At 38.8% G+C, this 12,139-nt stretch overlaps 1 protein-coding gene across 2 annotated transcripts in view; it reads left to right on the top strand.

Moving 5' to 3' along the window:
- ZMAT1 (zinc finger matrin-type 1) overlaps window positions 1–12,139 on the top strand; it is a 50,449-nt gene that overhangs the window by 15,901 nt on the left and 22,409 nt on the right. For both annotated transcript variants that reach the window (XM_080795826.1, XM_080795825.1), the window contains exon 2: window positions 258–364. In XM_080795826.1, the coding sequence (XP_080651952.1) occupies window positions 260–364 (105 nt within the window). In that variant the 5' untranslated portion in view covers window positions 258–259. The remainder of the gene's footprint in view (window positions 1–257; window positions 365–12,139) is intronic.

The following is a 12,139-nucleotide window of genomic DNA, read 5'->3' as shown; positions in this document are numbered from 1 at the left end:
TAACCCCATAAATTTTCCTTTGGAATGATATTGCCTAGACTTATCATACCAACTAACTCTTCCTGTATCAGAGATTAGAAATTTACTTAACATACCCATATTGAATTGTATCCTCAATAAGCAAAAAGCTATTACTGTAGTCTCATAGGCACTCAGATTTGAGGTGACATAAGAAATAAGATAGTTGAATGAAAATGATACTTCCAAATATTCATTAATGTAATCTACAGTCTTACTTCCCTTTATTTTACTCATAGATATGATTTGGAATGAACAGGAAAAGACTGAACTTTATACAGATAACTTTTGTAATATATGTGGAGTGGTGCTACAGTTTGAATCACAAAGGATTTCACATTATGAGGTAGGTTAAAAATAATGGGAATAGAGTCTAAAGGAGGTTTTTATTTTATTTTTTATGGTTTAACGTATACATGTATTTATATGTTTGTTTATCCTCTAGACTCATTTAAAGGAGGTTTTTAAATGTAGCCAATAGGGGCGCCTGGGTGGCTCAGTGGGTTAAAGCCTCTGCCTTCAGCTCACAGGGAGCCTGCTTCCCCTCTCTCTCTGCCTACTTGTGATCGCTGTCTGTCAAATAAATAAATAAAATCTTTTAAAAAAATAAAATAAATGTAGCCAATAAACTTCCTATTTTATTGTTTTTTATTCTTATGAAAATCCTGCAAAGTAGGTGATATTATTTCCCTTTGATGGATGAGGAGACTGGCTCAGAGAGGGTCAGTAACTTACTAGCTTAAGTTTGGGGAATTTGGGTTTAAAATCAGTCTTTTTTATTCCAAAGCTTCTTTCCTTTTCTTCACACCATTCTGCTTCCCTTTGTAGTCATCAAGCCACTATATCCTTCATGTCCTTGTAGTAAATATAAGGGAGGCATTATAAAGCTTGAGTAGAAGAGATATTATAGAGCTCGAGTCTTCCTTTATAGCAAATAAGGGCTATAAAAACAAAATGAATCAGTCTTGCACTTAGCCAACATCTTTTTAAGCAGAACCATAGAATTCTAAAGCTAGGAGAGGGAATATTTAAGGTTCTTACTCCTTTGGTTTATTGATTTAAAAACTGAGACTCAGAGGGGTCATGATTCTTCATAGCATCATTGGCGTGACGAAGCTTAAAAATTATTTCTTCTGATTTCAAGTCCAGTGTTCTTTTCTTTCATTTGGTGTTGCCCTCCCCCACCCCATTTCTATATCATAGGATGAGCTATTGGATTTCTTTCATATCTAGTGTCTGGGTTACCAAAAGTACTAGATAAATTTACTTTAAAAAATATAAAGCCAGCTTTACTTTTTAAAACGCACTTCGTCTTGTCCATTGCAAATGTTATTGGCAGCTATATTTCAGTTCTTATGTTGACTGGGATTCAATTACTATAATTACAGATAGGGAAATTTTGTTGGCTATGGATTGAGAGGACCTACATTCAGGCTTTAACCCCATCATTGTTGTGTAACCCTGGGCAAATCACTTTGCTTCTCTGAGCGTGTTTCTTGAACCTGCACAGTTAGGGTGGTAAAAATCTCACTTACTAGGCTCATGAGAATTAAGTAAAATCAAATATGTGACAGTGCCAAGTACATCCTCAGACCCCATAGTTCAAAGATTTGGAGTTAGTAAAGAGATACACAAAATCAAGGGGCTCTGTGATAACTGTGATTCAAACCATTTGAATTTAAATTTGAGAAAATAGCTTTTTGTGAGCTTATGAAGTAATAGTGTAGAAAATACACAAAAATATGAGAAAATCGCATTCAGTTATAATTCTGTCACTTGTAGGTAACTATCATTTAACTTGTCTTTTGCTGATATGATTCCACTATACTTTCTGCACGCACATGGGCACAGACACACACTTTAACAAAATATAATTTTTTTTAAAGATTTTATTTATTTATTTGAGAGAGAGACAGTGAGAGAGAGCATGAGCGAGGAGAAGTCAGAGGGAGAAGCAGACTCCCCGTGGAGCTGGGAGCCCGATGCGGGACTCGATCCCGAGACTGCGGGATCATGACCTGAGCCGAAGGCAGTCGTCCAACCAACTGAGCCACCCAGGCGTCCCCAAAATATAATTTTTATATGTTGTTTTTTACTTCTTTTTTCATGTAGGAGCATGTTCTGGACACCTGTCCTATTGCTACATCTTTTTATTTTTCTGTAATGTTTTAATGGCAATAAAGCATTATGTAATGTTATAGCATTTTTTATTAATAAATATTTATTAAAAACTACCAATACTTTAGAACTTGGATGGTTATAAGGATTAAATTGTAAATAATACAATGTTCTTATCTTCAGAGAACTCTGCAAATAATGCAGGCAATAAAAATATATTGCAAAATAAAATTTATGATATTAAAAAGCAAACAAAAATAAGTTTACACATTGTATAATTACAAAATATTTGCTACTAGCCTATAGTTAAAAAGTTGGCACTTTATAAAATTAAATTGATATTTAAAGTATTGCCAATTCTAGTACTTTGAAAGGTTATATATTTTCAGAAAGGCTGGGTTTTTAAAAATATTTTATAGAATTCTGAACCTTTGAAAAGCTATTCTGCTCTGGGAAAATTTGGAGAGAGCAAAGCTAGACTTCCTGAAAGCCAAGTTTCTTGTATTATGAAATAAGTACTTTTAAACTGAATTGTTTAGATTCCAAAGTATACTTTTGAAAAGCAATATGTTTTTTTTTCTGTTTAACTACAGTGAAATCCTCTTTTATTTGACTGTACAATGCCAAAGCAGGCGAAATGGTAGACTACTTAAGTTGACATACACAAAAGCAGTAAAGATGACAGAATCTACATTCCCCATTGGAATTTCTCATCTGAATTTTAAAAAGCTAGAATGAGAATATTTTAAAATACAGTTTCTCTTGGCCCTAGGAGTTAGGTATTGATTTATTTTCCTGAGATTTATAGCCCTCATACTTGAAAAGCAATATGGTTTTATTAAGAATAGAAAATGAGCTGTACATGTTTCTTAAAATTCCATTTGTTAAGGATTTTATTATAGATTTTATAGGTTACCATTTTTTTCTTTTTTTCAAATTTTTATATAATTCCAGTTAGTTAACATACAGTGCAATACTACTTTTAAGTGAACAACACATACCTACAACAGCTGGTGCTCATCATAAGTGCATTCCTCAGTCCCCATTACCAATTTAACCCACCCACCTACCTCTCCTCTGGTAACCATCACTTTGTTTTCTGTAGTTGAGTTTATTTCTTGGTTCATCTCTCTCTCTCTCTCTCTTTCTTTTTTCCCACTTTGTTCGTTTGTTTTGTTTCTTAAATTCCACATGCGAGTAAAATTGTATGGTATTTGTCTTTCTCTGACTTATTTCATTAGCATTATACTCTCTAGCTCTAGCCATGTCATTTGCAGATGGCAATATTTAATTCTTTCCTATGGCTGAGTAACATTCCATTGTGTGTGTGTGTGTGTGTGTGTGTGTGTATACACACACAAACTACATCTTTATCCATTCATCAGTTGATGGACATTTGGGCTCATTCCATAATTTGGCTATTGTTGATAATGTAGCATATTTTTAAATTTAAATTTCAGTGCCATCTGTTAGTTTGGTGCTTATGATTATTAAATCATCAAATCAAAATTATACATCACTTCCATATATTTGAAAGCATTTCCATACACATACTCTACTTGAAAAGATGAATTTTTTCCTCTTTATTTTTTTTTTTAATTTTTTATTTATTTTCAGCGTAACAGTATTCATTGTTTTTTCACCACACCCAGTGCTCCATGCAATCTGTGCCCTCCCTAATACCCACCACCTGGTTCCCCCACCCTCCCACCCCGCCCCTTCAAAACCCTCAGGTTGTTTTTCAGAGTCCATAGTCTCTCATGGTTCACCTCCCCTTCCAATTTCCCTCAACTCCCTTCTCCTCTCCATCTACCCTTGTCCTCTATATTATTTGTCATGCTCCACCAATAAGTGAAACCATATGATACTTGACTTTCTCTGCTTGACTTATTTCACTCAACATAATCTCTTCCAGTCCTGTCCATGTTGCTACAAAAGTTGGGTATTCGTCCTTTCTGATGGAGGCATAATACTCCATAGTGTATATGGACCACATCTTCCTTATCCATTCATCCGTTGAAGGGCATCTTGGTTCTTTCCACAGTTTGGCGACCGTGGCCATTGCTGCTATAAACATTGGGGTACAGATGGCCCTTCTTTTCACTACATCTGTATCTTTGGGGTAAATACCCAGCAGTGCAACTGCAGGGTCATAGGGAAGATCTATTTTTAATTTCCTGAGGAATCTCCACACTGTTCTCCAAAGTGGCTGCACCAGTTTGCACTCCCACCAACAGTGTAAGAGGGTTCCCCTTTCTCCACATCCTCTCCAACACACGTTGTTTCCTGTCTTGCTAATTTTGGCCATTCTAACTGGTGTAAGGTGGTATCTCAATGTGGTTTTGATTTGAATCTCCCTGATGGCTAGTGATGATGAACATTTTTTCATGTGTCTGGTAGCCATTTGTATGTCTTCATTGGAGAAGTGTCTGTTCATATCTTCTGCCCATTTTTTGATATGATTATCTGTTTTGTGTGTGTTGAGTTTGAGGAGTTCTTTATAGATCCTGGATATCAACCTTTTATCTGTACTGTCATTTGCAAATATCTTCTCCCATTCCGTGGGTTGCCTCTTTGTTTTGATGACTGTTTCTTTTGCTGTGCAGAAGCTTTTTATCTTGATGAAGTCCCAGAAGTTCATCTTTGCCTTTATTTCCTTCGCCTTTGGAGACATATCTTGAAAGAAGTTGCTATGGCTGATATCAAAGAGGTTACTCCCTATGTTCTCCTCGAGGATTCTGATGGATTCCTGTCTCACGTTGAGGTCTTTTATCCATTTCGAGTTTATCTTTGTGTACGGTGTAAGAGAATGGTCAAGTTTCATTCTTCTACATATAGCTGTCCAGTTTTCCCAGCACCATTTATTGAAGAGACTGTCTTTTTTCCACTGGATATTTTTTCCTGTTTTGTCAAAGATTATTTGACCATAGAGTTGAGGGTCCATATCTGGGCTCTCTACTCTGTTCCACTGGTCCATGTGTCTGTTTTTATGCCAGTACCATGCTGTCTTGGTGATCACAGCTTTGTAGTAAAGCTTGAAATCAGGTAACGTGATGCCACCAGTTTTATTTTTGTTTTTCAACATTTCCTTAGCAATTCGGGGTCTCTTCTGATTCCATACAAATTTTAGTATTATTTGCTCCAGCTCTTTGAAAAATACTGGTGGAATTTTGATTGGAATGGCATTAAAAGTATAGATTGCTCTGGGCAGTATAGACATTTTAACGATGTTTATTCTTCCCATCCAAGAGCATGGAATGGTCTTCCATCTTTTTGTGTCTTCTTCAATTTCTTTTAGGAGTGTTCTGTAGTTCCTCGAGTACAGATCTTTAACCTCTTTGGTTAGGTTTATTCCGAGGTATCTTATGGTTTTTGGTGCTATAGTAAATGGAATCGATTCTCTAATTTGCCTTTCTGTATTTTCATTGTTAGTGTATAAGAAAGCCACTGATTTCTGGACATTGACTTTGTATCCTGCTACATTACTGAATTGCTGTATGAGTTCTAGTAGTTTGGAGGTGGAGTCTTTCGGGTTTTCCATATAAAGAATCATGTCATCTGCGAAGAGAGAGAGTTTGACTTCTTCCTTGCCAATTTGGATACCTTTTATTTCTCTTTGTTGTCTGATTGCTGTTGCTAGGACTTCTAATACTATGTTGAACAAGAGTGGTGAGAGTGGTCATCCTTGTCATGTTCCTGATCTCAACGGGAAGGCTGCAAGCTTTTTCCCATTGAGGATGATATTTGCTGTGGGTTTTTCAAAGATAGATTTGATGAAGTTCAGGAATGTTCCCTCTATCCCTATACTTTGAAGCGTTTTAATCAGGAACGGATGCTGGATTTTGTCAAAAGCTTTTTCTGCATCAATGGAGAGGATCATGTGGTTCTTCTCTCTTCTCTTATTGATTTGTTCTATCACATTGATTGATTTGCGAATGTTGAACCATCCTTGTAACCCAGGGATGAATCCCACCTGGTCATGGTGGATAATCTTTTTAATGTGCTGTTGGATCCTGTTTGCTAGGATCTTGTTGAGAATCTTAGCATCCATATTCATCAGTGATATCGGTCTGAAATTCTCCTTTTTGGTAGGGTCTTTGCCTGGTTTGGGGATCAGGGTGATGCTGGCTTCATAAAAAGAGTCTGGAAGTTTTCCTTCTGCTTCAATTTTTTGAAACAGCTTCAGGAGAATAGGTATTATTTCTTCTTTGAAAGTTTGATAGAATTCCCCAGGGAATCCGTCAGGTCCTGGGCTCTTGTTTTTTGGGAGGTTTTTGATCACTGCTTCAATCTCGTTACTAGATATCGGTCTATTCAGGTTGTCAATTTCTTCCTGGTTCAATTTTGGGAGTTTATAGTTTTCCAGGAATGCATCCATTTCATCTAGGTTGCTTAGCTTATTGGCATATAACTGTTGATAATAGCTTCTGATGATTGTTTCTACTTCCTTGGTGTTAGTTGTGATCTCTCCCTTTTCATTCATAATTTTATTAATTTGGGCTTTCTCTCTTTTCTTTTGGATTAGTGTGGCCAATGGTTTATCGATCTTATTGATTCTTTCAGAAAACCAGCTTCTAGTTTCGTTGATACGTTCTACTGTATCTCTGGTTTCTACCTCGTTGATCTCTGCTCTAATCTTGATTATTTCCCTTCTTACGTGTGGAGTTGGTTTGATTTGTTGTTGATTCTCCAGTTCTTTAAGGTGTAGAGACAGCTGGTGTATTCTGGATTTTAGAATTTTTTTGAGGGAGGCTTGGATGGCTATGAATTTCCCCCTTAGGACCGCCTTTGCTGTATCCCATAGGTTTTGGAGTGAAGTGTCTTCGTTCTCATTGGTTTCCATAAATTGTTTAAGTTCTTCTTTGATCTCCTGGTTGATCCAAGCATTCTTAAGCAAGGTGGTCTTTAGCTTCCAGGTATTTGAGTTCCTTCTGAACTTTTCCTTGTGATTGAGCTCCAGTTTCAAAGCATTGTGATCTGAGAATATGCAGGGAATCATCTCAGTCTTTTGGTATCGGTTGAGCCCTGATTTGTGACCCAGTATGTGGTCTATTCTGGAGAAGGTTCCATGTGCACTTGAGAAGAATGAGTATTCTGTTGTTTTAGGGTGGAATGTTCTGTATATATCTATGAGGTCCATCTGGTCCAATGTGTCATTCAATGCTCTTATTTCTTTATTGATTTTCTGCTTCGATGATCTGTCTATTTCTGAGAGAGGCGTGTTAAGATCTCCTACTATTAATGTATTCATATCAATATGACTCTTTATCTTGATTAATAGTTTTCTTATGTAATTGGCTGCTCCCATATTGGGGGCATAGATATTTACAATTGTTAGATCATCTTGGTGGATAGTCCCTTTAAGAATGATGTAGTGTCCTTCTGTATCCCTGACTACTGTCTTTAGTTTAAAATCTAATTTATCTGATATGAGAATCGCTACCCCGGCCTTCTTTTGAGGCCCATTGGTGTGAAAGATGCTTCTCCATCCCTTCACTTTCAGTCTGGGTGTATCTTTAGGTTCAAAATGGGTCTCTTGTAGACAACATATGGATGGGTCCTGTCGTTTTATCCAATCTGCAACCCTGTGTCGTTTTATGGGTGCATTTAGGCCATTCACATTGAGAGAGATTATTGAGAGATACGTTTTTATTGACATTGTGTTATCTTTGAAGTCTTTCTTTCTGTCGATTGTCTCTATATTTCTGTTCAATGCTATTCTTAGGATTTTTCCTCTTTTATAGAACCCCCCCTTAATATTTCCTGCAGTGTCGGCTTGGTGGTTGCATAGTCTTTCAAGCCTTGCCGGTCTTGGAAACTCTTTATCTCTCCATCCATTTTGAATGTCAGTCTTGCTGGATAAAGTATTCTTGGCTGCATGTTCTTCTCATTTAGTGCCCTGAATATATCTTGCCAGCCCTTTCTGGCTTGCCAGGTCTCTGTGGACAGGTCTGACGTTATTCTGATGGGCTTTCCTCTGTATGTAAGGAGGTTCTTTGTCCTAGCAGCTTTCAAGAGATTGTATCTACAATTATGATTCCTCAATTTTACTATGAGGTGCCTGGATGTTTTTTTGGAATTTATAATCTTGGGGGGGGACCTTTCTACTTCTAGTACATGAACACTTGTTCCATTCGCAAGATTGGGAAAATTTTCATGAAAAATTTGTTCCACTATATCTTCTAGACTTCTTTCTTTCTCCTCCCCTTCAGGGATTCCAATAATTCTGACGTTGGAACGTTTCATGGCATCATTTATTTCCCTGATTCTGTTTTCGTGGCTTCTAAGCTGTTTGTTCCAGGCTTCCTCCTGATCCTTTCTCTCTATTTGTTTGTCCTCCAGATCACTAATTCTATCTTCTGTCTCAGTTACCCTAGCTTTTAGAGAATTTAGATTAGATTGGAACTCATTGAGAGCGTTGTGAACCTCATCCCTGGTGGCCTTCAGCTCTGCCCTAACATTATGAACCTCCTCTCTGGTCGCTTTCAATTCTGCCCTAATCAATTCTGTTTGGTCATCCATGGCTTTCTCCAACCTAGCTATTGCCTGGATAATTGTTAGCCTGAATTCTCTTTCTGACATATTGTCTATGTTGATAGCCGTTAGCTCTGTTGCAGAAGGCCCATCCTCTGTATTTTTCTTCTGTTGGGGATTCCTCCTCCTAGTCATTTTGGTGAGAGATGACTGGACAGATGTAGCTGGATGTATTGACCGTGGTGCAGTCAAGGTGCACCCTGGAACGCTTCTGAGCACTCAGGATTCCCCACCCAAATGAGAGAAAAAAGAAAAGAAAAAGAAAAAAGAGGGAGAGAGAGAGACAGGAAAAAAAGGGAAGATAAAAGTGAAGGTTCAGCCCAAATGGGCCCCAGGGTAAGGTTTATGACGTATACAAACAAAAACAGACAAACAAAAAGACTGATAAAAGTATATGACGAGAGAAAAAAAATATATATATAAGCAAAAAAAAGGAGGAGCCTCGTCAAGAAGAACCCCAAGTATAAGATTTATATACTATCCAGACAAACATAAATACACAGAGACACTGGCAGAAGAAAAAGATGGGAGCATGGTTATAGATTCTCGGTGTGGGCGAGGAAGGTTATTTTGATTCTTCCTGGATGTATCTTGATATCTTTGTTAAAGGACTCAACTTTCCTAAGAAAAAGGGGGATTAAAAATTGGTTCACCTATAGGGGTAGCATTGCTTGGAGAAAGGGGGTTACCTTGAAGTTTAACTCTATATGAATATTAGAAAATAAAAATAAAAAAGGAATAAACTGGACTAAACTAAATTAAAAATTTTTTTAAAAATTAAGAAAATAGAAAAGCAAAAGAAAAACACATGTGTATGTATCAAAAAATTCAGGTTAGAAGTTTATTATGGAATTTGATGTACTGGACATCTCACTGTGATGGTAAATAGGTTAAAAAATTATCTATATAAAAAAAGAAAAAAAATGAACCAGAATAGTGGGAAAGAATTAAAAATAAAAGTTGTATCTATGAAGTAGTGGTGGTTGTTCTCTTGTAGTCTTTTTTTTTTTTTTTCCTGATTTGTTTTCTGGGGGAGGGGGCTGCCACGTGGGTTTTCAGTCAATGATGTTCCCTGAGTTAAGTCCTCCCAACCCCCTCAAGGGGGTGGGCTCTGAGAAAAACGTTTTTTTTTTCAGGTTTTTGTTCTCTGGAGGTTTTTATGTTTGTTCACTTCTTTTCTCTCGCCTTGACAGCTTTTGATGGTTTTTGGAGGTTTAGAGGAAAGAAAACTGCACCCCAACCTCCCTCTCAGAGAGAAGCCTCAGTCTGCTCCCCTGCAGGTGCTGCAGCCGCTGGGCCGCTGGCAGAGCAGGTTCTGAGTCACGGTCCCTGGGGACGCAGGATCTCCTGCTTGTACGCAAAACCAAGGCAGCTGTGGCTGTCTGGGCAGCTCCAGACCGCCAGAGACGTTCCAAGCAGGGATCGCACACTGAGATTTTCCCGCTGGCTGGGGCTGAGAGCTCAGGTCTTGCGCGCACCTCTCCCAGGGGATGGTTTGGGGCGCGGCGCCTCCAGCTCTATTGGCTCTATCGCCGCGTGGGTCTATCACCGCGTGGGTCCCAGAACACCAGGCTGGGCGTTCGTGCACCTCTCTCAGGGGAGGTTGAGGCACGCGCGCATCTCCAGGAAGGTGCGCGTTCTGCCGTCTGGCGTGGCCCCAGCCCCTCACGGGAGCCGGACTCCACCCGTTCTCGGGCGCACTGGCGGCTCCGGGACAAAGACCAGGTTTCTCCGCCGCACTCTCCGGCTCAGCGCCAGGGGATGCTGTCCTGGGTCTGGGGATTTAAGCCCCTATCCCTATCCGCCCCGATTCCCACAATTTCCCCGCGCGAGTCTTTGCTCTTTTGAGTGCTTTCAACCAGACTCCAAGTTAATGCTGGTCCCCAGATGCCGGGCACTCTCGTATTGGGGTATTATTTTCCAGTCGGTCGCCTCTGGTGGCTCCCTCCCCCTTTTGTTTATCTTCCGATATCAGTCCGACGTTCCCACTCCACTTTACCTGCCCACTGGCGTCTTCTGGCCCCCGTAGAGATCCAGACGTGTATAATTCTGATCTCAGGCTGATTTCATGGGTGATCGGAGTTCTTTGGTAGGTAATCAGCTCACTTTAGGGTGCAGGTTGAAAAGGCGCCTCCTCCTACTTCCCCGCCATCTTGTCTCCCCCGATTTTTTTCCTCTTTAATATACAGCTTGGTTAATACTATCAGACTATCTCAGTGTATAGTATTTATTGCACATGTAAAATAGAACAGTACTGTTGAAGTTTTGAATGTTTCTTAAGTTATTTAAATTCCAGTTAGTTAACATAGAGCATAATATTTCAGGTGTACAAAAAGTGATTCAGCACTTCCATACAACACCTGGTGCTCATCACAAGTCCACTTCTTAATCCCCATCACCTATTTAACCATTTCCCCACTAACCTCCCCTCTGGTAAACATCAGTTGTTTTTCTCTATAGTTAAGAATCTGTTTCTTGGTTTGCTTCTGTCTCTCTTTTTTTCCCTTTGTTAGTTTCTTTTATTTCTTAAATTCCACATATGAGTAAAATCATATGGTATTTGTCTTTCTCTGACTTATCTTCCTTAGCATTATACTCTCCCTCTCCTGCTCCATACATGTCATTGCAACTGGCAAGATTTCACTCTTTTTTTTTAAGATTTTGTTTATTTGTCAGAGAGAGAAAAAGAGAGAGAGAGGGAAGGAGGGAGAGGACAAGCACAAGCAGGGGGAGTGACAGGCAGAGCAGGCAGAAGGAGAAGCAGACTCCCCGCTGAGCAAGAAGCCTTATTTAGGACTGGATTCCAGAACCCTGGGATCATGACCTGAGTTGAAAGCAGACCTTTAACCAACTGAGCCACCCAGGCATCCCAGATTTCATTCTTTTTGATGGCTAAGCAATATTTCATTGTATATATATATACCACTTCTTTTTCCATTCATCAGTCAATGGACACTTGGGCTGTTTCCGTAATTTGGCTATTGTAGATAATCCTGCTATAAACTTAAGTGTTCATGTATCCCTTTGAATCAGTATTTTTGTATTCTTTGGGTAAATAGCTACTAGTGCTATTGCTGGATCATAAGGTAGTTTTACTTTTAACTTTCTGAAAAATCTCCATACTGTTTTCCAGAGTGGCTGTACCAGTTTGTATTCCCGCCAACAGTGCAAGAGTGTTCCCCTTTCTCCACACTCTTGCCAATACCTATTGTTTCTTGTCTTGTTGATTTTAGCCATTCTGACAGATATAAGGTGATACCACATTGTAGTTTCGATTTGTATTTCCCTGATGATGAGTGATGTTTAGCATCTTTTCATGTGTCTGTTGGCCATCTGGATGTCATCTTTGGAACAATGTCTATTCATGTCTTCTGCCCATTTTTAACTGAATTATTCATTTTTTGAGTGTTGGATTTGGTCAGTTCTTTATATATTTTGGATACTAACCCTTTATCAGGTATGTCATTTG

This window comes from Martes martes (assembly GCF_963455335.1).
Source record: "Martes martes genome assembly, chromosome: X".
NCBI classification, from domain to species: Eukaryota; Metazoa; Chordata; class Mammalia; order Carnivora; family Mustelidae; genus Martes; species Martes martes.
Note: the sequence above shows the minus strand (reverse complement) of the source record. Positions and strands in the feature narration are given on the sequence as shown.